Here is a 24,757-nt window from a genome sequence, read left to right as displayed (position 1 = left end):
AGAATGGTTGAAAAACGGGGCAGAGAGCTTAAGTCAGGAACCTGAATGAAGAGAGAAGGAAGGGCATGCAATTGGATTTTATCTTGAATACATTTAGGTCCAACAACCTAAAAAGCCCTGTGAGAGCAAAAAAGGGCCTCAAGAAGGTGTAAACCGTTGTGTGCCTGAGAAACCCAGTCTAAGTTCATAGGTTGTCAAGGAGTCTAACAGCCATGTTTTAGGTGTGCTTCTGTGTCTGGGTGCCACTAGTCCTAGTTAAAGCACGTTGGCATAGTCAATTCTTAACAGTAACGCTGCTTCAACCACAGGCGCCCTCTGACAAGGAGAGATGAGAACCTATCCTTGCATGCTTAAGACAGGAAGTTCATAGATGAATCTGGTCAAAAATAGGCAGCTGTGTCCTGCTTGCACTGAGCTCCGAGAGACTGTTGTTCAGACTTGGATGGCAGAGAGGCATGCTTGAACTGTGTCTTGATTTCAGATTAGGGCTTATCCCAGCCATAGATGAGGTGGGTGTCATCAGTGGACAATATTGACACACCCCAAAAAATCGAATTATGTTGGATAGTAGTTGTATACAAATACTGAAAATGATGGGGGCAGACAGAAACCTTGAGCTAGCCCACAGGAGACTGACATCTTGAATGAAAAGGGAGGAGAGTTAAGATTTAACTCATTCCAGACAGGAAAAGGCAAGCCAAGCAGGGGTGAACCCGGCAGATCAACCACTGCCCAACAGTGGAGTATCATAGAATGATTCTCAGTATCGAGGGTGGGCAGTGAGATCTAAAAGGATAAAGCTAGAGGTTGTCCACCATCAAGCCCCATCCTAGGATCATCCGGCACAGAGACCAGACAAGTTTCCTTTCCCGTATAAAGGAGGAATCTGATCTGAGTCAAGTACAGCAGGTATATGTTATAGGTATAGGTAGCGAGATATATTTCTCCAATCTTAGCCTCTGGAGACAGTAAAGAGATGGCTTTGTATTTGTCCTCTATATTCATAGAAAGGTTAGGCAATTGTTTTCTATGCACAATGCATCTAGAAGATAAAAAATGTAATGTGTGATGATTCAGTGTACTTTTGGCAAAGAGAATAAGCCCTATGCAAGGCAAGCATTCTATAGGAGGTGGAGGGATGCACAACTGAGCCAATGGCGTACTGTGAGAGAGTATACTCCTTTGAGTAGAGCCAAACCTTACTCTCTGAGTCTGTATATTTTACAGAATTGGTCACAATAGGTCGAGCATACAGCTACACTAAGAATGGCTAATCAATCAGGATATTTTTTAGCATTTTAACACTGTTTCTCCCAAAATGTTCAGTTTTGTGTTAATATTGCTTTAGATTGGAAAGCTTAATAACAAAGGAGGTGAATTAGGCTGACCAACTCCTTCAAGGTCGTTATGGGAACTGCCTCCAATCCTACAAATAATTGATAATAATTGTATTAGTCTAATTAAGGAGGTGGAACAAGACTACAACACTCAGAATGCTTTAAGCTATCACACAAAAGTCCAGAACTGGAAACAGTGTCCGTAATGACCTTGAGGTAAGCAGTCACTTTAGGACTAATTAACTGGCAAGAAAAAAGTCTAAAGGATAATTGAATGGATCTAGCTCACTGTTGAAGAGACAAGTCATTATGAATAGTCACATGGCTTGAATAGGACTTTCTATGCATTTTCTTTTAATTATGAAGAAAATAGCTGAAAGCTGTGTATAAGACTGGACCATTGTCATCTTATAGCACGGGATGGATGGCGCTGTACCAATCCTATGCTTAAAGACTGTGCTGTAGAAATGGCAAAAGACTTGGCCCCTTTCTAGCTCAGCATGGTTGGCACTGTTCTCATCCTATGCTTAAAACTCTGCTAGAAAAACAGACATTTGAGGTGAGCAAGTTCAGAGTGTCGCTGGTGTTGGAGGCTGTTCAGTAATAGGCGCTGCTCTCCACCTAAACTTGAGAATTACCCAGAGTTCTCTGCTTCTTTTTTGCATTATATATATATATATATATATATATATATATATATATATATATATATATACATCTTTTTGGAAAATTTCGTAAAGATTCATCAAACGACGTCAAAGTTATAAGCACATGAAAAAATGCTTTTCCTATGGAAACGTGGTCCTAACTATAACTATCTACTGGCGACCGCTAGTAGATAATATATATATTTTATATCTCATACAAGATCATTGTCATTGTGTTTCTCATGTTTTCTTTACATAATATACTTTTAGCGGCTTTTAGCTAGTCCTCCTCTCCAATTGGTCTGTGATTGTGTCATTCACATTTTTCTTCTGCCCACTGCAGCATGGGTCGGCCCACTGCAGCCACTGGTTAAACACATTCTTCCCTTCCACAAAGAACACATCCACATACAAAGTAGTTCACTTCCATGGTGACTACTACAAAAGCAGCACAATATGCTTTTTGAGGCCAAAACAAACTTTATTTTTTGATTCGCGAGGGCTCAGCAGCTTCCCCAATATTCCAAAAACCAGCCAACACCAGACCTGTTAGTTTTGCCAATGCCTGTTTGTTATTGTTGTTTGAAGCTGTTTGTTTCACTCCTTTATGGTTACATTTGAACTTTTCTTGCCAGGAAATGGACATCAAGGTCTGCTCGACCTTGAACCCACACTGTTAGAGCGCTGGATGTCTCCCTCTCTCGGCCTGACAGCCCCCACCCCCCCCGGCCACCGCTGCCAAGGGCGCCCTCCCCGGCTGCCACCCTGCAGACAGCGAGCGCCTCCCGCCCCTGGGGTGGAGGATGCGGGGGACTCTGGCACTTCAGCTGAGGGCCCAGGATGTGCGCCTCGCCTCCTTCACACTAGGCCTGCTCTGATCCCGGGCCAGCAAGCGGGGCAGGCGGATGTGGTGCTTCGCGGCAAGGTAGCTCGGTGGGCTATGGCGCCTGCTGTAGAAATCCGCACTTAACCCCAAGGCCACAACTTTTGAAGCCATTTAAATGAGTTCCATTGTTAACTGCAGAGAACTCAGAACTCTCCTCTGCACCTGGGTTGCCACCTGCCCAAGAGAAAAATACTGCCCGTTGTTGTTGGGAGTCTGGAAAGGCCTGGTCATGATACTAAATGGGACTTTAAACAAAATCGTATATATATATTAAAAGCATCACTTAACTGCCTTTGTTTTCTTTAATTATTAGTCCGGGACCGTTAGCGGCTCCCACCAACACATCAAAAAAGTGATTTCTACTCATGTTTGCTGTTTGAAGTATGTACAGGCAATGGGAAAACATACCGGCTTTAGGTGATTTTGCACCTTTCACGGCGTTAAACTACCGTCGGTGCCGCTAGAAAGCCTGCCCGGGGCAGCCCCACACGCGGCCCGCTTTGAGGGCGGCTCGGTGCCGATAGAAAGCCTGCCCGGGGCAGCCCCACACGCGTCCCGCTTTGAGGGCGGCTCGGTGCCGATAGAAAGCCTGCCCGGGGCAGCCCCACACGCGTCCCGCTTTGAGGGCGGCTCGGTGCCGATAGAAAGCCTGCCCGGGGCAGTCCCACACGCGTCCCGCTTTGAGGGCGGCTCGGTGCCGATAGAAAGCCTGCCCGGGGCAGTCCCACACGCGTCCCGCTTTGAGGGCGGCTCGGTGCCGATAGAAAGCCTGCCCGGGGCAGTCCCACACGCGGCCCGCTTTGAGGGCGGCTCGGTGCCGATAGAAAGCCTGCCCGGGGCAGTCCCACACGCGGCCCGCTTTGAGGGCGGCTCCGTAGCCCGTGTCAGAACCGGTCCGCTCCGTGTGTCTTAGGCTGTCCTCGAAGCTATCACCGCTGGAGTAAGTAACATCAAACACTGGCTTTAATATGTGTGAAAAGAGCAGCATTGAGGTTTGGGTGGACAATTTCTTACTGCGAGTGAAACGCCGGGCCCCCAAATAAAGAATCACAATTAACGGTTAAATTTTCGAAGATGAAAAAAAGTAAACCGCGCGAACGTTTTTTATTTTTACTTTTCAGTTCGTTCGCGTTTCACTTTTCTAGTTTTTTTTTATCACAGATTATTATTGAATTATTTTAATGTACCTCTGGTGTATCTGGTGAACACGCGAAATCGAGAGATAAGGAGGGGGTGAGGGGAGGAAAGCGAGGGAGTGTTTAGGGTGTGACAGCAATAGAGACGAGAGTGAGTAGGTCAATGAGAGCGGTGCGGGAGAGACTGAGAGAGGTGAAGAGACAGTGTGGGTGAAAACGGAAGAGAAAGAGTTATTGACAGAGACGCACAGAAAGTGCACAGGAGAGGAAGCGAGGGTCACAGGAAAAAGAAAGATAAGTATGGTGTGTGTGCGAGAGAGTTGAGAGCGAAAGGCTGAAGAAACGAGTGCGGGAAGAGAGAGAGAGATGGGGAACACACAGACGTTGAGAGATTGAGGGGTGACAACGAAAGAGTGCGGGAGAGACAGAAAGAGGAAACGTGAGGATGAGAGAGAGTCTAGAGAAAGAGAATGGGAGAAGGAATCAAGGGGGTAAGAAACCAATGAGATAGAGAAAAAGAGAAGATAATCAAGCAGAGAGCGAGACTGCGGGAGAATGAGCGATAGACAGAGATGGAGAGAAGACAGTAAGAGGGGAGAAGAGAGGGGAGGGAGAAGTGGGCAGAAAAAGAAAGGGAAAACATGAGAGTGTGGGAGAGACATAGACCAAAGTGCGAGAGATACAGACTAAGGAGAGCGAGGATAAGTATCAGGGGAAAGGAAGAAAGGAGAAAGACAGAAAGAGGGGATAGAGGAGGTAGAGGGGAGAAGAGAGAGACACAAGTGAGAAAAAGAAGTGAGAGAGATGGGAAGGAGAGAGTGAGCAAGAAACAACCAGCCGGCTGAAAGAGAGATGCACGTGTGAGGGAGAGAAGTGAGAAAAAAAGAGAAGTGGGAAGTGGGAAAGAGTGAGAGAGCGCGAGAGAAAATGTCTGCCTGCCTAATGGAACCAGACGTTTTGGGTTCTTGTCATCCCTGCTTCGCACCTTGTTACGGATTCCGCAACAACCTTACTGCTCTCTACAGCGCCCCGTTCGAGGTCCTTCTGCTAGAATAAACACAAGCTGCTGCCCAGCGAAGCTAAAAGGTGCAATATTAAATGTAAATAAAAGCGCGCCCGAGATAATATGCCATGCTTAATGCACACAATGAGGGGAGAACCCCCTGGGCCAGGCAATAACTCTTCATTCTCAAGAGCGCCCCGGGGCAAGGGGCACGCGCCGCATCAGCATTCATGTATTCCGCCAAAGAATAATTGTCATTCTATTTAAAGATAACTCAAGTGGACTCGGCACACCAAGCCCTTCGGAAATGGCGGCCCTGTGCGCGCGGGGCCTGGCTGACAAGTGATGGCGCGGGAGATAAACGCATTACCTGTCTGCCCCAACTTGGCTTGGAGTGAGCCCAGCATATTGCAAAGTGAAAAACCCAGCCTCACTATTTTAGACTTTTATATAGGACGGGATAAAAAGGAACAAAACACTGTACAGCGAATGTACTTTTATGACATGTTTCTGTATATTTTATTTACAACAGATCATTGCCGCGCAGTGAGTTTGTAATTCTACGACGGGCTGCATGGGCCAGGGCTGAATCAATGCCAACTTCTGAGGATAATCATTGCCAGTGAAGATTATTTCTATTTTCATTAATTGAATGTACATTTATCTGATGTGGAGGTTCTGAAATAAAAACCTGGTTTAGAAATGTGCTCATCAGCTTTCCAGTGGCTACCAGACCCCCAGTATCGCAAGTAGCTTATGCACATTGACAAGGATTTATTGAGACAAATTTGGGGAAGGGTGGAGTCGTGTATTGACTTGACACAATCAATACATCCCATTTTTAGCTGCCACAGTCACTAGACTCAATTACAGGTTGATGACAATATGTCAAAGTCTGAGGTTGGAGAGTAAGGACAACCCCAGAGGGATATGGCCGACCATAGTCAAGCTAATGCGCTGGTGACCACAGCCTATGAAATCATGTGCGTAGTAGCACTGAGGGGCTTTGATCAGCTTTATATGATTTGCTTCCTGCACTGGTTGTGCTGCTGGTCATTTTATCAGCGTTCCATGTTCTCTCCCGTGTCTGATATCTTGGGAGGTAACTGTGGGGAGGTGGAAGCTATCTCAAGCTCAATGCTCGGAAGTCACAAACTAATATCTTCTGAAACAATGCCGCCGTTGTGATGGTGCGTCTCTGCTTTCAACTGACCAGTGACGCTAGTGTTAGTGTATCTCCTGCAGTGGTGTTGTGTGTAGATCAGAGGACAGGGGGAAAAGTGATACCCAACAATCTAAACTCACCTCTGAAGGCATGAAATCATCAAGGGGGATGGTCGATGCCTTGGACTCAAATATCCAGAGACGGGGATAACTGTTCATTGTGACAAAGACATGCTGAACCAGTGCTGGGCTGGTTAAAATCTTAAGGTGAGAAATGGAAGGTTACCCAACCATGGCCTTCTATTAAAATACACGGTTTGACACGAGTAAGACATCCTTTAGAGGCTGGATTAACTGGATTACTCACCTTAGGGGTGCAGATAACATTGCCTTACAAAACTCTCCTTGGAAATCGCCGTCTAGATTACTGTGGAATTCTTTGGACAATTATTTCGACTCTCAAAAACCTCAGTGAGTGCAACATATCTCTGTTGAATGGTTTTGTATTATTCATTATGTTTCGGCAATATTTTATGCTTGCACTTATTCTCTATATAAAATCATTCTAAATCTTTGGAATCTATGACAATTTTTGCATCATAGGATCTTTGTACAGTACATATGTCGTTTTTGGGTTACTCCTGTGCTTACAACTACGTAGCTATTTCTCAATAACTGGCTCCATTGTTTTATTGCTATTTCTTTTTCCTTCTCTCTCTCTTTCTTTCTCTTTACTTTTCTTCTTCTTTTTCATCTTCATTTTCGATTAGTAAGGTTGGTTTCTTGTGTTAATATGGAGCTAACTATCTACTCCTTGTTGTTCCTTTTATGAGAGTTGTTGAGTTTATTTTTTTGTTACTCTAACCTTGAAATTATGATTATTTCTTCATTTTTTTCTGTTTTCTCTTTTGAAAATCAATAAAGTATTTGATATAAAAAAAATACACAGTTTGTTGGTTGCACACACTAGCCATGGAGGTCCCTTGCGTGTAAAGCACAGATCCATATACTGTGGCCTCGATATATTGTACCCCCCAGCCAAACTAGTAACATGGAGCCCCTTGCTTCCATCCACATTAGAACCCTTGATGGTGACTTCACTTTTGAAGACAGAAATTAGCCAATTTTGGGCCTTTGTTGCAGGGTGCTGAGTTTATACTTTATAGCCTTGGATGAATACAAATTGCGTACTAAGACATTTTTACCACAACCCGAGTATATTCCCCGACGACAGTGGAGTCATCTGATGAGACCAGAAGATGCATATCTAAACTCTACAAGCTTTGCTCAGACTCTGTTGAGAATTCTACCCTCCCCCAATAGTGGCTATGGGAAATAGACTTTGGCGCTACTATAGATGGCAAGGCTAAAAAGTACTGCTGCTCTGAAGTCAAATCCATTTGAATGAAACGGAGGCATAGACTTTTCCATTTTAAAATTATAAATAGAGTTTACTATACATCAGGCTCCTTGAAGAAATTTTATTACTCAGATAGTGCTGAATATTGACGATGTGCTATCGACGGGGCCACGCGTGCAACGCCCATTGGGCTCAAAGGGCTTCAGCTCCCCTGTCGTGTGTGTCAGCCCGGCCGAGACAGCTTCCCGGGCACACACACACACAGTTTTTGAGCTGCTGTGGGCTTGCGTACATCTTCTTGCAGCCGCACCGAGTACTTCCCAGGTCTTTAAAAGACCCTTTACTTGTTAACAAGGCTTTGTTGTTGTTTTTCACCCCTTCTTAGAGACTCTGCATCTCCACTCTGCATATTGCTGGAAGAGTCAGCCCCCCCCCGACATTTTTAGTAGCTCCCCCTAAAATTTGGCTGTAGTTGTGCCTCTGGATGGGGCATGTTGTATCTACCTTGCCTGGGAGCTCCCCGACAGAGCTGAATGTGGTAGTTGAGGATAATATAGGCTCTCAGTTGAGATTGGCTCCTCTGATTGATTGCTCTTCTAGGGTACGTAGCAGACATTCTGCTGCCTGTCAGGAGGTTTACTGCTGTATAAATATTATAGACAAAAAATAGAGTAGCAACGGCATGACTAAAACAATCCCCTCTAAAAACAGGCTCCTGGATCCAAGGTGCAGTATACTGCAATGAAGCAGCCAATCGCTTCACCATGCTGCAACCCATTCCTAATAAACTTAGAGACATATGGGGCCCAATGCATGGGTATCAGGCAGGGCCGGACTGGCGGTAGCGGGCACCGGGCATTTCCCCGGTGGGCTGCCTGAGTGGGGGTCGGTTTTGGGCCCCTGGGCGGCCATTTTTGTTACAGGGCCGTTTTTGCAGCATAGCTGCAATTTTGGCCCCAGTAACAAAATCGGCCAAAACCGTCCCTGGCATACAGCTTGGCCGCACCCCCAACCCCCCGGGGGGGTCAGTTGAGCACTTGGCCAGGGCCGATTTTGGTTCCTAGTCCGGCCCTGGTATCGGGATCAACACACTCACCCTGACACATAACTACTTGGTTGGGTATTTGATTCTATGTTGCAGACCCAATGGGATTTACTGCTTGTTGGTCTGCTGTATTGCTTGCAGATCAATGGTGATCAAACAGGACACTGCACATGTCTGAGTGTCCTGTCACAGGGCTCATTAACTACCAATTTAACCTGGTATGATAACTATTTTGCATGCTAATATCTGCTAAGAAGATTGAGGGTTGGGTAACACAGCCCCAGCTTTACCCATTTTTTGTTGATAAGCCTGACAATTTGTAATGAAAGAAATGCTTTGTTAGTTCCAGTATTTTATGAATTGATTGCTGCACTTTGTATGAATTTCATTTTTGAAAATAGAGATAATTGTTTAAAAAACCCCAAAAAAGAATATGGACATCTCTAGCAATCTTTTATCCTGGACTGTTCAAAGTATGTTCCGGAGGATTAGAATCAAGCCGGATTTTCAGGATATGCACATAAACTACATTTACATAGAATGATTTCAAATGGAAACACCATATATATACATGTTCTATAGTCAAAAATCTAGCAGAGACCCTGACCTCCAGAACTTTCACTAGACAACCCTGCTCTTGAGCGAGCTGAGCACATTAACTCAGTAGAATCTTTGCGGCGTTAGCCTCCAGTGTTAAGGCGCTACCAATCACCAATCTTGGATCTTGTCCTACTAAATCTTGGGTTTTCTAGCGCTGGCCAATGAATTCCAGAACTGTGCTAGATTTTCACGATATCCTCATAAGGTAAATTCTTAGCTAAAACCGATGGGAATCATATACATACTCAGTGTTTGTTCAGAATATTTGGCATGGACCTTACACTCAAAGACTAGTGCTGGACATCCCGTGCTAAGCAAATAACATTCCTGTTCATGTGTTGGTATATTGGTGGTACAATGATGACAGAACTTTGGACAGTTTCGTTGGTCCTACTATATACTATGTTTATAGTCAGTAGGGCCATACACGTCATTTGAGGCATCCTTTATAGGATACACAGACCATCACCCATCAGAGTGGCATGATTCATCATTGGGTCTTGATCCTCATTGGGTGGGAGCTGCAATACCCAACGGGCCCCACAAAGTGTCTCTTTGCCAGGGAACGTTTAATCTCTATGCCTAGTGTGACTCCAAGCAGAAGGATGAAGGCCCTTCTCCAGTGTTGTATGGGAGGAGTGCAGTAGATTGAGAAAGTGACTAGGATAAAATTAGCTATGGGCCGCCAGGTATTCTATTCACTGTAAGTGATTGCCCATGCGTACATTAAAAGAGTAGAGTGAACTTCAGGGGTAATGATCAGCCCTGGGTTCTAAAAATCGGTCAACATATTTCTTGACTGTGTAACCCAAAAGTCAGTCATGCAACAATTCATTAGGACCAAATGTGTGTACTAATCTACGGTAAGGTTTGTGAATGAAGAGACATTACATATTTGTAGCCTTTTAGGAAGAAACCAATCTAATGGCACTTTTCAGCGTACCTCAGAAAAACCCTCACAATGGTGTGCTGCCATTCATTTCCTCATATGACTCGTTTGCCTGGTTGGTCGGGCCCCATAGAGAACCATGGAGAAGTTCTCCGCTATGCAATCTGTTGCGTGCCGGAGAAGCATCGCATTTGGCCTGCCCGCTTCCACGGATTCCATGTAGAAAACATTCCATTGCCTCGGCAGCCACAAAAGACATTGTTCTTCTAGTTTGTGAATCGGAACAGTTTAAGTTTAATTAAACAAAATAAACTGAGCACCAAGTCTTGGTCAGGAACTGCTATTCAGTTACTTCCTAAAACGAGGCTAGCCTCGACTCCACTCGAGGATGATGTTCCTTTATGACAATCTGCTTTTTAAAAAGTGACCCAAACTCGGAGACACAAACTCATTCTCCCCATGAAGGAGCAATGGTCTAAAGCTATTGCCAATATGTCGAGATCTTACATGGCCAGATAGCTGGACAGACTGGTTTCAAGGAAGTCGAAGTAACAGTGAGTGGAGAGGCAGATGGGTTGTTATAGTCTTGGCATTTGGTAGTCTACTGTGTTGGCAATTTCTGTGTGTTCTTGCACTCTTTTTGCTCTGTGTGGCTTCAGTTGGGGATGTTCTATATATCCCTGTCATGTGGTATATTATTATTTGAAATGGTGAGTTTTTTGATGCTGCTGTATCTGTATGCTGTTATGTCTGTATATTGCGTTAGAAGGTGCCTGCTTTGGAGTTCTGTTTTATGCTCTGCTGTTTTTTGAGATATTTGTTATTTCACACTGTGTTGTCTGTTGTTGTATGTTCATGTTTTTTCCTGATGTACGTTATATCATCTTTTGTTTTTAAGTGTCTCTACTCGTGATGTATTGTGTTTTGTCTTATGTTGGTGTGTAGTCGTATTTGTTCGTATTCATGTAATCTCAAGAAAGCATCCTGACTATATTACATTTTTATTTGTATAAATGTTTGCATATGTTTTTTTGATATTTCTTTTAATGCTAATTACAACGTACTTTTTTTCTTTATAGGTTACTTAACTTTATTTAGAATAGATGTAAGTTTCATGTTATCTAATATAAAAATAAGCTTTATGCTGAAAATTGTAAAATATAGTTCAACTCGTTCTTAAAGGAATGAAGATCGAGTTTGTGCTTTGAGTTAAGGTTTAGTAAGAAAAACCTGTAAGGATAGAAAGCATGAAAATTCCTGAATAACCATACATTGATGTTACTTATATCTAGGAATGTGTACAATGACTGAGGGTTTCGGCTATAAAGGAGTACTTCTGTTTATTAAGTGTTGTGAATGGATAGTGTATATGTGTATGAACATTGATAAATAGTGCTGATATGGGAAGTGTATACGTGTGAAGATATCATACAAATAATGCTTCATTTGACTCTGTGACATTGTACTGATGGTAATGTAGGGCATTTCTATGTAGGATTCATAGCTGACCATGCGTCTTTTGTGCGAAGTGAAGGAAATTGTTTGGCTATTCTGTCCAGGCCCAAAGTCTAACATTTCCGGAGTTCTGAAGTTGAATTGTGCACTAGTTTTCCTCAGGTTGTCTGCATTTGAAGTCTGGTGGAGAATAGGCCTGGGCTAAAATTTCGTTCCGTTCCCGGAAATTGCGATAATTTGACATTTTCGCATTCTGCGGAAAGCGCGAAAATGTCAAAATGTCCGCATTCCGCAGCTTAGCGATAATTTGGTTCTTGCTCGCGCTGTAAAATAATACATTCTTGCGTGCGCGCGATCGCCTTACCTGAATCCCTGCGTTCGCCGACAAGTTTTCTTGATCCGGTCGTGTTCTCCATGAGATGTTGTATTGTTTTTAGCCATTTGCGCTGTCTCGCGACAGTTCGCGCCCGAAGTGACGTCATGCGTCGTGCGATCACGTCTTTCTTCTCGCGATCATGCACCGCGAGAAAACTGAAAACAAGATGGCCGCACCCGCGAGCAACCGCATGGGTAAGTTGGCGAGCCGCAACCATGCAGAAAATCTCGCGAACATGCGGGAAAAAAACTTACGCATCTTCGCGATATTTCCGCGTGTTTGCGATAATTTTTAACATTTTCGCGATAATTTGCGAAAGTGGATTTCGCAAATTCCGCCCACCCCTAGTGGAGAACTGATGCAATTCATTTAAAGAAATTTGTCCTACATTGCACAAATTGCAAACATGTAATTTTTTTGGCAACCACTTGTAACCTTGGCAACCGCTTGTAAATGATGAAGAATATGCTGTATTGTATGTAGTATACATTTTACTATCCAAAGTTTGGTGATATTTGCTTCACGATTTCTAAAGTTAGGAGACAATGCATTTTAACTTCTTTAGAATATACAATAAAACTAACAGTGGTACATAAGCACCACCATAGTGAACACATCACTTTCGGAATAGGACACACATCTAGGAAACTATAATCAATTGTCCCAGAAGAGGAAAAACGGAAACAGATCTGCCCCAAAGCCCTTGTTGGCTTACCCAATAGAAGCCATAGCAGAAAACACATAATCACACCATGTCTTAGAATATAGATACAAGCTCAGGCCAAGACAGAAGATGATCAATCTCTGCACACTGCTACTATCAGAATATCAAACTTTATCTCGGATTACCAAATACAAAGAGCAGGCACATGCTCTTCAAAAAATGACCCATGCATAATCATGCATATGGGACTGCTTATAAGATGTAGGGAGCTCATTGCATAGTAGAATGAATCACCATTATTACAGCACCACGCTATGCAGGAGGGACACCTCACTTGATTAACACATTCTGCCCCATTAACTCTTTGACAGCCCATGTGTCTGTGCACTCTTTTGCTTGACATTTTCTATATTGTTTGCTCAGATTTTACATGTACAGCATATAGGTTATCTGATTTATGTATACGTCAATAGGGCAGTCACATTGCAGGTCTTTGTAGGATTTTTCTTTAACTGAGATTTGTAATGGCAAAATAAATAACACACCATGCTTATCTTTCAGCTGAAAATTGGTTTGTCGAAATATTATTGAATTGGGCAAGTGTACTCAGATATTTTAAGATATTTTGTAAAGTGTGAGTTCAAGTGTAACAAAAATGTTGTGCATTTAAAAAAATGTTGTGAACTAATGGATAAAAATAAGTTGCAAATATGCACAAGTTGCAATTACGCTATTGCTTGTAAGTTGTAGGTCTGGGCGAAATATCAATTACGCTGGCGTAATTCAAATAATTTCCAGCATATGTTTGCTAAGCTTTTGATATGAAATTTTTTAAATGGAGCCATTATGCCACTTGACATATTCGGGGGCCACTTGGGTAAAATTATTATGACGGGAGCATCAGTGTTTGTGCTTCCAAGCATTTCACGAAGGAAAAAATTGCCAGGTATGAACTTGTTCCTTTTTAAAAAATGCAAGAGCTCTTTGACTGGAACTACGAGGTGTGGTAAATCGGCACCATTTGAGATCCTGATTCTACTGAAAACTTTGACAGAATCTGAAAAGCAAGGCCACTCCTTGTGACAATAAATGGATAGCCAATTTCACATTCTTGCATTATATCCATGATCATGTATTGGCATACAACTAATCAAGAAAAATGACACATAGTCCATGTTCAATAGGGTAAGTAGATGCTATCAATGATCAACTCAGTGGCACTAATTTTATAGGCCTGATTAAAATGAAAAGCCGAGTGAGCCCTGTTGGGATTCGAACCTTGTGACCAGCAAACTATATGGAAATCTCTGGAGCAGGTGCACAAATAACTGTGTTTTCCTACAACCATAAAGAACTTTAGCTGCAAAAAGAACATAACAAATGGGAACCTAATGATCCCCACAGAGAAAACAATGGGATAATATCTTAGAACTAGGCACAAAATCAAAACACACTCTGGGCCTTTCGAATAAATCTTCATTACTCGTTTCCTTCATCTGGCAGTCCACTGAACATCTGTAAACATCTGCTCAGTGAGGGCGGGAAGGATCCTCAAACCACACTAACTTGGCAAAGTTCTCATTCTCTTAGCACACAACAAACATGCATCGATAATAGACTCTGATATGAAATATTTCTGCATGGGAGCCTGGGAAAGGATGCAAGCAAGAACCAGTTCTCATGCTGACTCTGTCCACGAGCCATTCCTTCTCTACTCTCTAACAATTAAAAAAACATAGATGTTCAGACTCCAGGCAGCAGACCAAAACAATTCAGTGTTGTTGTAACATTCATTCACTTTCATGGAATGCTGATTTAGTGTAAGTGTAACATTACTACAAAAAACGTTATCATCAAATAATCCTAATTAGAGTGAGTGAAAATTTTCATTTATTGTTTAGAGAATAGAAATTTGGCACAATTTTTCCTGTAGGATATTCTGATATCTGAATTTCACGTGCATTTCAAAAAAGAGAAAAAGCAAAAAAAAACACATCAAAATAAATATGTTTCCATTTGCCTAAAAACTTGTTGGACAAAACTGAGATCTTCTTAAATTAAGGATAAAAAAGGTGAAAATAAATTAGAATGAAACTACGTAGTTTAGTTGTGATCAAATCAATTGGAAGGGTTCACAAATTGAGATTTCTTCATTACAAATAGTACAGAAATATGTGGACAATATTTTTCAAATATAATAATTGAAGTTAAATTGTTATTAAACTTATTTAAAATACTTGGAACAAAAATTGAGATTAGAACTTTGGATGAGAAATCATATTGAGTCCCAAAAAATTAAGTAAGATTTGGAGTAAACACTTGTAATTTTAGAAGAACTAAAAACATTTAGAATGCCCATGGGAATTCAAATTAAAGGGCAAAGAATGTTCTATGTAAGACAGCATTGTAACTATAGTATAATAATAATGTCAAATGGATGTTATTTAAAAAAATTTCTTTGCTTACAAATCATATTTTATGTGCATTGAAACATAAATAACGCAAAACTTATTTTATAAAATGCATAAGGTTTGAAAGACATACAAGAACACGAACAGAAAAAGTGAAGTTTTAAAACTGAGGCCATAGAAATGTCTCTTTTTCCTTTACACTTGTATGTCCACTTCACATGAAACCATTAAGATCTTTCCACTTGTAAGAATATAAAAGCTCCTGCCAACCACCCTCCAGCAGACACCTATCCGTCTGAATGTACAGGCCACAAATATTAAGATATCCTTACAGCAAATGGTTCAATTGAAGTTTCATTAGAAACTAAGCGGTAAGTGCTCCTCATCTACTAAAATACTCTCTAGAATGTCTGAGTCTGTAAAGTTATAATACATTTTTATGCAGCAATTGCGTTTTATTTGGATAACTGACCAAGAGATAAATGCAGATGAATCAGTCAATAGAAACTAGCTGCCAATGGTAGTAGAGACATCAATGGTATATTGATTGATTTATCTTAATGTAATACTGTGAGCCAATCGTACAGGGTGATTAGCACAACACATCCACTGCAGTATGTACAGAATCTCATTGTCAATGTTTGCAATGTTTACCCCATATATTCACTCACACTGCTGTGATCATGCAGTTGCTGCTTCCTTCATGCATAGCCCAAAGCTCTTGATAATTCCCTGTATCCAGTCATTACTTTACACCACCTCCCCAGAGCTGATCAGCTGTCCTTGTTGAAGCAGTGTTCTTGAGGGTGCCTAGGAGTTTACCAACTGTTTGCCTGATTCTAGTGCCTATCAAAAGTGTACCTTGTACAGCGCTATCTCAAATGCAGAAAATGCTGTTTCTGTCTACTTTTTTTATCCCCGAATTGCATATTTCTCAAAAAGCATCCTCTATACTCCAAAACCCCTGCATGAAAAGCTATTCTTGACTCAAAACGTCCAATTGCTGCTTCTCCCTCTTTCTTTCAAATTTCCTCTCCTTAGCTTCCATCCTCTGCATGCCTACATTTTCCAAGTCTACCTTAAGCCACAAGTATGTTTGCTTTATTCTCTATTATTGTATACCTGCAAATTGCCCACACCTCATGTCAAAGATCACAATTTCTCCTTCTTTAAAAAGTAAATTCCAGCAACCTAACAATAGTTTATCTCCTCTATTACATGTAGTAACCCCATCAGCCAACTGCATGAACTCACTTCCTTCTATTTCCCCACTAATGATCATATCCAGTTGTATTTACAATACAATACTATGCTGCTCGTGCTGGCAACTATTCATTTAATTCCCTCTAGTTTGTATGCTACAGACATTACAAATTCTGACAGACACTGATATAGAATTGTTATAGATTACAGAGGCTTGTGAGGAGGCTTTAATACTGACAAATTCTTAGTATTTTTTCTGAATTCAGGGTTTTTTGGTAAGAATAAATCAAAAGGATGTTCTACAGCACTGGAACATACTAGGACCTGATGCATGTTCTAAGCATATTAAAGAGAATGTGCTTACCCGAATGATGGATATGACATTGCTTATCTTTTTTAAAAAAAAATTCTTGCTGGCTAGGAATATTCATCATAGAAATATTTACGGAGGACACAGATACATTGAATTTTATTCTTGAATTGATTAATAATCAATGGATTTCCCTCAATGGGGAGGAGATCTGTTTCGTAAGGGTTTACTGGTGATCGTTCAGGCTGCTGTGTTCTGAATTCTCTGGAGTGTTTCTATTTCTTGTCGGCCACATACCCAAGGGCCCCAGGACCAAATAGAAGATTGCAGACAAGCAAAGGCCACAAAATTATAAGGGCCTCTCTGCAGAATGTAGTGAAGGGCCACTCAGATTCCTATATCTCACAGATATTCATAGGCCAAGGGCTATAAAGAGGCCCCATGAAGATCGGGGCCCCTCCAGCTCTGGATGGACAGTCTTGATCTACGTTACTCCCCTGGGTCAACCTAATGATGCCTTCAGGTTCTCACATGGTTTTTGTCAATTCTATTATGTATAACAATGGCAATTTTTTATTAGATATTATTGTAAATTAATTTACATATTTATTTTAAATGTAGAACAAAAGAAAAAAATCCAACAAAACTATTAACTTAATTTTGAAATCAATCTTCAAATAATTTAAATATATTAAATTAAATTGCAATTATTTTCTGAAGTTTACAATAGAAAATAAATTCTCATCAAACGTCTAAAAATGAATTTTTAATGTGAATGAATAATTATTAAAAGTAGTGTACAGAATTATTTAAAAGTAATGTAATTATATTAAAATTGAAGTTTGTTAAAAGGTTTATAATTGAATAATAAATGTATTTTATTTACACATCTTGCTTCCATTAAATTATATTTATTTATATTTTTAACTATTTTACTATAATGTAACATTATTTCCTATGGGTTTTATAATAAATCTCTACCTACACTGATTTCAATGGGAGTGTATTGCAGTACCCGTTGTTGGCCAATGTGGTGCTGGACTTACAACTGTTTCTTTTTTTGGCAGTAGTGACATACACTCGGAAGTTTGGCTCCACACCCTTATACAGGACGTGAAGACGTGTAAGTCTACACTTTTGAGTAACCTTACACTTAGATTTTGTGAATACTCAGAAGTAGTAAAGTTATTTAAAAGTGTAAGAGTGCAGTCACAATTACAACCTACCTTTGTGATTAGTCCTGTAATTATTTTGAAGAGCTGTAACTTGGCAACTAAGTCAATAGCCCTTGCCCCACTTCTTCTGGATGAGTGAAGACTCAGGGAGAGACAGTAAAAAATGTCTGCATGCCCCAAGACATCACTTTGGGACACTATCAACACACTTATATAATGTTGTGACATCACAGCAGTTAACAACAGGGGCCAGATTCTGGTGTGTGGATAATTGAAACTGATGGGAGCAGCAGACATCAAAAACTTTGTGTGGAGTTTATGCAAATTTGTTCAAGCCCCTTGAGTTATATATGACATAAAACACCCATCACTATATGCTACAAGGCTATTGTCATATAGAGAGGGGTTGTGTGACCTTACAGAGGAACAAGACAGAAAAGCGGATTGTTTTATGATGTCACAGAAATTGGAGCCATTGCAACAACCTTTTGTCATATGGCAGTTGGTATTTTATTTCTTGTAATTCATGCCCACAATTTCACCCATCTCTCAACCTTCCTTTAAATCCTTAGTTTCTTTCTTATTCTCACTTCCTTGTATTAAAATCTGCTTAATGGTAGAGATTAACGTAATGCTACGAATCCCAACATTATCAGGGTCAAATATAAGGTGCCAAATGAGAACATGATTTGACCAAGGTTGCATAATTTCGGTCAAGAGAGGTTGGAATTTAAAAACATTTCTCCTACTTTCCCAGTCAAAAGTTTATCTCATGCACCTCCTCTATTTTTTCCCTAAAAGCATTTCTTCTTTTTCTAGGCAATCACATTTAACTCCTTTAATAGAATGACAAATCTCTTCACAATGAAAAGAATGCCAGCAAGTAAGCTGTGCCATGGCCGGAGAACACAGGAAAGTAAAATGGACCAGGGCCATGGTACTAATTGGTACAACAGCAAGAAGTGAAAGAGTCACATAAAGCATAAGATTACCCTCACTAATGGATACTGATGTATGCTAATCAGCAAGGGGGATGTTATAAAATTCATCCAGTAAGCTTCTGCGCTTTGTCACAGTAAACAGTAACTTCTACCAGGTGCAAATATCATCTAGGTGCTCCATTTCACACCTAATAAGTTGGTCTAGTACACAAGCCCATCTTCAGAGTTCCCAGTGCACCATCAGAAGATGAGAATTTGGCCCAGCGCATGCTTTGTAATAGCCAGATATTTAGTAATTAAAATTAAGGCTGATTCCGTTGCACTCCTATATAAGCTGAATCAGACCACATTTTAGGTTTTGTACAAAACGAGTTCCGAACTTGCAAATGTAGGCACAGGAGGTTCTACAGTTTATTTGTGATTTGGTCATGTCTTGGTCAGTTTCACAACAGACTCTCGCATATGAATTAATCAACTTATAAATCTCTTGTTTCCCCAAGCAAGTCATTATAAGTTCAAATGGACACTATTTTTATAAGTCTTCACACCCGTCCAATCTGTGACTCACTTTAATTTGTTGATTTGATTGCATTCCTTCAAGCAATTATACTTTAAATACTAAATAAAAAAACTAAATATAACCTATTAATATGTCCACCAGTTGTATGTTATATTGTGAGTAAATCAGGATTTAAATTTTAACATAAAAAATTTGTGTTAATAAAGACATCAAAAACATTATGAAAGAAAGGAAGCAATGAATAACCAATAGTTGCACCAATATATAGTCAGGGCATTGAGACTTTATTTCAGAGTGGATTGCTCTGTATAGATGTAATAAGCCAGTCAGTATGTCAAATCACATAATTGTAGCAAAACATGACAAATTAATGTACATAATGTCTTTGTACTGTTTGCACTGTTTATACAACACATATAGAAGAAACTCCTTTTGCTCTATTTTTCAGATGTGACAGACAAGGCATATTTGACCGCATGAGGCAAAACAGTTTTCTCCTTAAAGAATGTACATGGAAGCAAGCCTTCTCTGCTTATGACCAAAGACGCATGCTTTATAAATGATGCGAAATGCAACATAACAAAATGTGACCTGCTAGAAACATATCAATGAATAATTCAGAATCAGCGATGTAGGAAGGTTTTTCAATCATGAAACTCTTACAAATTACTTCAGATGCTTGTAAATGTATGCAGAGAATGTCCATGATCATTCATACCTCTCCCAATTGAATCCAGTATGCTCCTGCTCTCTTAATTTATTGGAACTTGTGCTTTTCCAGTAATGCACACTCTTTTCATGTTTTTATATTTTTATATAATAAAAGAATTGCAAAAAGATAAATTGGTGCAAAATAACCTGTTTATTTTAACTTTGAAGTAAACTTTATACTATATCTGTCTCTGCCTCTTAGAATGTTTTTGTAATTGATAAGATTTGCAAAATTGTAAGATAATATAAGCATCATGATTACAATAAGGATATTGGAATGTAAACATAGTAATATAGGTTTGATTGCTTCCTATTAAACACCAGCTGGACCATACAATAAAGCTGAACACAAATACTCAATATGTACAGCGAAATAAAGTAGACACTACTTCAATGACACTGTTTTCAAAATTATAGTTAGAGTGTTTCATAAAGAAGATTCGTACATTTCCAATTTTGTTATTTAGTCATCTTACCCCTTTGAACAAAGATATAATCAATACAATATTAACTAATGTGCTTTGTTCATATTCATAGTTAAAATGATTTACATTTTCAAATACATAGTTTTACTCATAGCAAAATTGCTGTGTTACAAACTCTTCCCTAGAGATCTCAGCTATTGAATTTGAGCTATGCAAAACGATTTATTGGGTAAAACATTTAAAAATAAAACTTTGCCAAAATGGAATTGATAATATTTCAATTCCTTCAACATGAATTATCATGCAAATGTTGATTACTTCGAGAGACCTAAATAGAATGTAAAACATTAAAAAAAAAATTTTTAAACATGAATGTATATGAGAAAGCATAAAATATATTTAAGTCCACGATTTTATGACTCCTGACACTTGTCTTCATTTTCAACTTTGCTGAGATTTTAATGTCTACATGAGACACCTTTTTTCAGAACCTGTTCTCAATGACAACTGTATTGGTATTTTTATGCAGACGATACATTGTTTTCATCAGAAAGAAGGGTTTGTTTTATGATATTCACAGTTTACATTGATGGTACCAAACCAATGAACAGATTTTGTATCTATATATATGGATGGCTAATTTATACTTGCTTTTATTTTTAGGGTATTTATGATGCTACTGTAGTGTGTCAATACATTGTTGTGTTTGATGACTGGCACATACGTGGAGGTCTATTACAATAATTAATTTTTGACTCCTTACTTTTCACAAAGTACTGAAAAAGTATGTGTTGTTATATAGAAAAAACCCTACAGTCGTGAGAATGGGCTCAGTGAAGACAAGAGAAAAGTTGACCTTACTTTTCGTAGTCGTGCTTGCAGTAAAGCTGTCGGTTACGGCAGAAGCAGGTCCCGGAGAGCTGCTGGAGGCAGGCAGCACACTTCACACAGGCCTCATGCCAGGATCTTTCATTGACTCGCATGAGGAAGCGGTCTGAGATTGGAGAGTCACAGCCAGCGCACAATTCGATCATTTTCGACTCCGGGCCTAGCAAGAACAGAAAATATTGATAATATTCATAGGGCTGGTTTCAATGGCTGAAAATAATTCATATAAGAAACTTTCTTCACATGTCCATTCCCTCTAAAAACAGAAGATCTACAACTGTTCTTCAGGACATAATATGGTTTTTATCAAAGTATAGGTAGGTATGCTGTGTAACACCTGGAGGTACTCTGATGGCATTGCCACACCACAGCAACGTTGCACCTTCGTGAGGGTAATGTGCACTCAACCAGAGATCTAAACACTTGCCTCTCACTAACCTAGGGAGTGTAATCTGAGTTATTTCCTAACGGATGCAAGAATGACATATTTGAGTGTGTAGTGTACTACTGTGACACTAGCAACACAAATACTGGCGGTGTGTCAACATAACATCATGGGGGAAATAAACAGCTCGTGCAGAACATATTTTGTTGGAAAGTGTAGTGCTGAGTGATTTTGTCTATTGCTCTAAGCAGTTGTCGTCATAAGCTCATGAAGTTAGGTCTAAGACTCTCTACAGACTCAGACACGCTGCCTGTAGAAAATGTCTTTAACGGAAAGTTACGGCATAGATTCTCATAAAGTCTCTTATTTCTGGACACTACTCTTTCTCACTGATCTGTCAGTCTTGTGTAGGAAATGTCTTCAGAAACCCAGCCGTCAAGTCACAGCATCCAGCCGCAGCCCGTGCAGGTAAGAGCAGTGGGTCCGGGTGCGGGGTATTTCGACGGACGATGACGAGGAAAAATTATTTATTTATTTAATTTCCCCTCATCATTGTCTGTCGAAATCCCCCTCCCCCCCACCCAGCTCCACCGCCCCATCGATCTTACCTGCACGGGCCGCGGCTGATTCAGCATCTGGAGAAGGGATCTGCAACATAGATTGCAGGTGAAGGGATCCTGGACTGCCACTTCCTGTCGTTTTTCTAAGGACTGGGAGATGTGAGCAGAACCAATTATTAAAAGATTGCTTCACAAAGATTCCTAGGAAATTGAATAACTTAGTCCCTGAATAAGTTACTCCAACTCCTGTGGTGTACAACATTGGTCTTTAAGGACTGGCTCTATTCCAGATTTACCATGAGCTATCTATGTGGGATAATGTTAATTGCCTCTGATCTAAATGGGAGAAATTAACTGCGTCAGTGGCTAGTTTTAAAATTAGACATGGATCTGTCCCTCTTGTGCCAAGACAGAACACCACTGCACCAACTTCAATGTGAAAGTTACCAATGTTTACTCATTCAAATACATTGACTCATTCAAATACATTGAAAGGATTCATGCAATGGATGTGATTCAGAAAATAACAAGAGCATTTTGTCTGCAAGGTGGACTTCAAGTTGTGTGCCAGAAACTGGCACACAGTCAGGGATCAATTATTTTAGTTATATTTCTTCAAGGGAAATTATTCTTTCAATTATAACAAATATATATATATGTGACCCCTTAAAGATTTTTTTAAAAGTCAGATTCTTAACTGCTAAAGTGCCCCTTTTTAAACGGAAGGCATTTCTCGTTTTAAAACAAAACAAGAAAATTTACTGAGAGGAAAAGATTGCACAAGCACCTTGCTTATGTTGTGAGAATGATTGCTTCGAAATGTATTCTGTATGCCAGTGTAAACATTGCAACTGATGTTGGCCACTTCGTTTGCCAGGGTCTTTAATATGGCACATTGTATTATTTTGAGTGTAAGTACGAGTTGAGGGATCACCAGATCCACATGACTCTCCCTTGGAAATCTACACATGCAAACCTCTGCATACTCATACGAATTGCGGATTTTCAATGATATGCCCTTGCATAAACTAGTAGATGTTCCACCTGAAGAAAATCCACTGGTGTGCGGTTAAAATGCACAGTAACTTTCTTATGTCTAGAAAATATATTTTCAGATTAAGAAATCCCTTCCTCAACCTGGAAATATACAGCTGTTGTGTTGTCTTTACACACAGAATACACATTTTACTTTATTCTTTTCAGTGCTAAATCAAGGTTTGTAAATTGAACGTGAAAAGCCATAAGGAAGATTTCTGTTTTTACACACTTTCTAAATGGACATCCTCCCCCCATCTCCCTTCTGAAATCCCAAATTCCCACCCAGCCCAAATTTACACTCTGGAAAATTTGTAGCTTTTCCAGCCATAAAGTCCACCACCAGGCTTAAATTTGTACAGATCTTGATTCTGTGACTATGGATATGTAAGTAGCATCTGCAGATGGCACTCTTTGTGAATCTGTATCCCCAAAAATGTAAACAAAGTGTTGAGAATTGGACTTGAGTAGTTTACACCTGCAGACGTACTTTGAACTTCTGTTTCCTATCGTGAATATGGAATATTTTACATATGAGTAAATAACTCACTTACAGTGGATGTAAATGCTTTTAGTAGCTGGGTTCCCCACAGGTACGTAACTTGGGGGAGGGGGCAGGAGGGTCAGTACCCCCTCAAAGGAGCACCCTGCCCACCAAGTGTCCACTCATAATTGGAAAAGTCTCAATTTGTTTTTTTCTTTTAATGCCTCACATGGGTCTGTGGGCCTCACTCTCTCTGCCCATTGAACTGCATAATGACTAGCAATGACTTGAGCATATGTTTGAAAAGGTGTGAAGTCAGCATGGTTGGAAACTGGTTTTATCACATCCATCCAGAGGCACAAGCAGGTACTATGGGGGATTCTGAGACTCCTACCACTTTTTCGCTACAAAATAAAATTGGCATTGGCAAGCCGAACAGGTTTGAATTACGAACAAAAGCACCTTTTGTGTCCTTAATGGTTTTAGGCACTCATCATACACCTTTTCACTCATCTTTGCACAAATATATTCATTCATCCATCCACTGACTCATTCTTGCATTCACCCTCTGACACAACTGCAAAAAAATATAAAACTCAACAACATATACAAAATCAATTAAAACAATTAAAGTAGAAATAAAATCATGCTACTGTCTAAACACTAAACCAAGCAGCGGGTGTGTGTCTTGCAGAGTTTTTCTACATATACTATCACACTATGAGCAACAGCATTTAATAATTAGCTCCTGGTTTAGATAATGTTGCCATGTGGGATGCTGCGTACTGCAGATCAAATGAGCAGCAAGCAAGCGACCCGTGAGCACTGCCTGGAGAGCTGTAGTATTCTTTTAAAAGCGTTAAAATAAAAAGAGAAGAAGCAAAGGAATAAAAGGGGACCTATGAAAAGAGAAAATTGAAAACTAAAGGACTGGCGAACCAGCCCTGATAATGAAGGATTCATTTTCAGGTGAATGTACAGTGAGATCAGAAAATGTAGGAACTCACAGGGAAAAGAGCCAATGGCTGATCTGGGCTGTACCATTACCTCATGCAGTACACTGTCATAGATGTAAACAGAGTGTAAATGACAGACAGACCAATGGCAGACAGAGCTGACCCTAAGGCCCTCTATTTATTTAGATGGA

General features: G+C 40.2%; 1 protein-coding gene across 1 annotated transcript in view; it reads right to left on the bottom strand.

Moving 5' to 3' along the window:
- LOC146856205 (LIM homeobox transcription factor 1-beta-like) overlaps window positions 1-24,757 on the bottom strand; it is a 513,853-nt gene that overhangs the window by 443,417 nt on the left and 45,679 nt on the right. Inside the window, exon 3 of the mRNA XM_085650711.1 lies at window positions 21,120-21,306. Within this exon, the coding sequence (XP_085506837.1) occupies window positions 21,120-21,306 (187 nt within the window). The remainder of the gene's footprint in view (window positions 1-21,119; window positions 21,307-24,757) is intronic.

The sequence above is a fragment of the Triturus cristatus genome, chromosome 4_1 (genome assembly GCF_964204655.1).
Source record: "Triturus cristatus chromosome 4_1, aTriCri1.1, whole genome shotgun sequence".
Lineage (NCBI taxonomy): Eukaryota > Metazoa > Chordata > Amphibia > Caudata > Salamandridae > Triturus > Triturus cristatus.
Note: the sequence above shows the minus strand (reverse complement) of the source record. Positions and strands in the feature narration are given on the sequence as shown.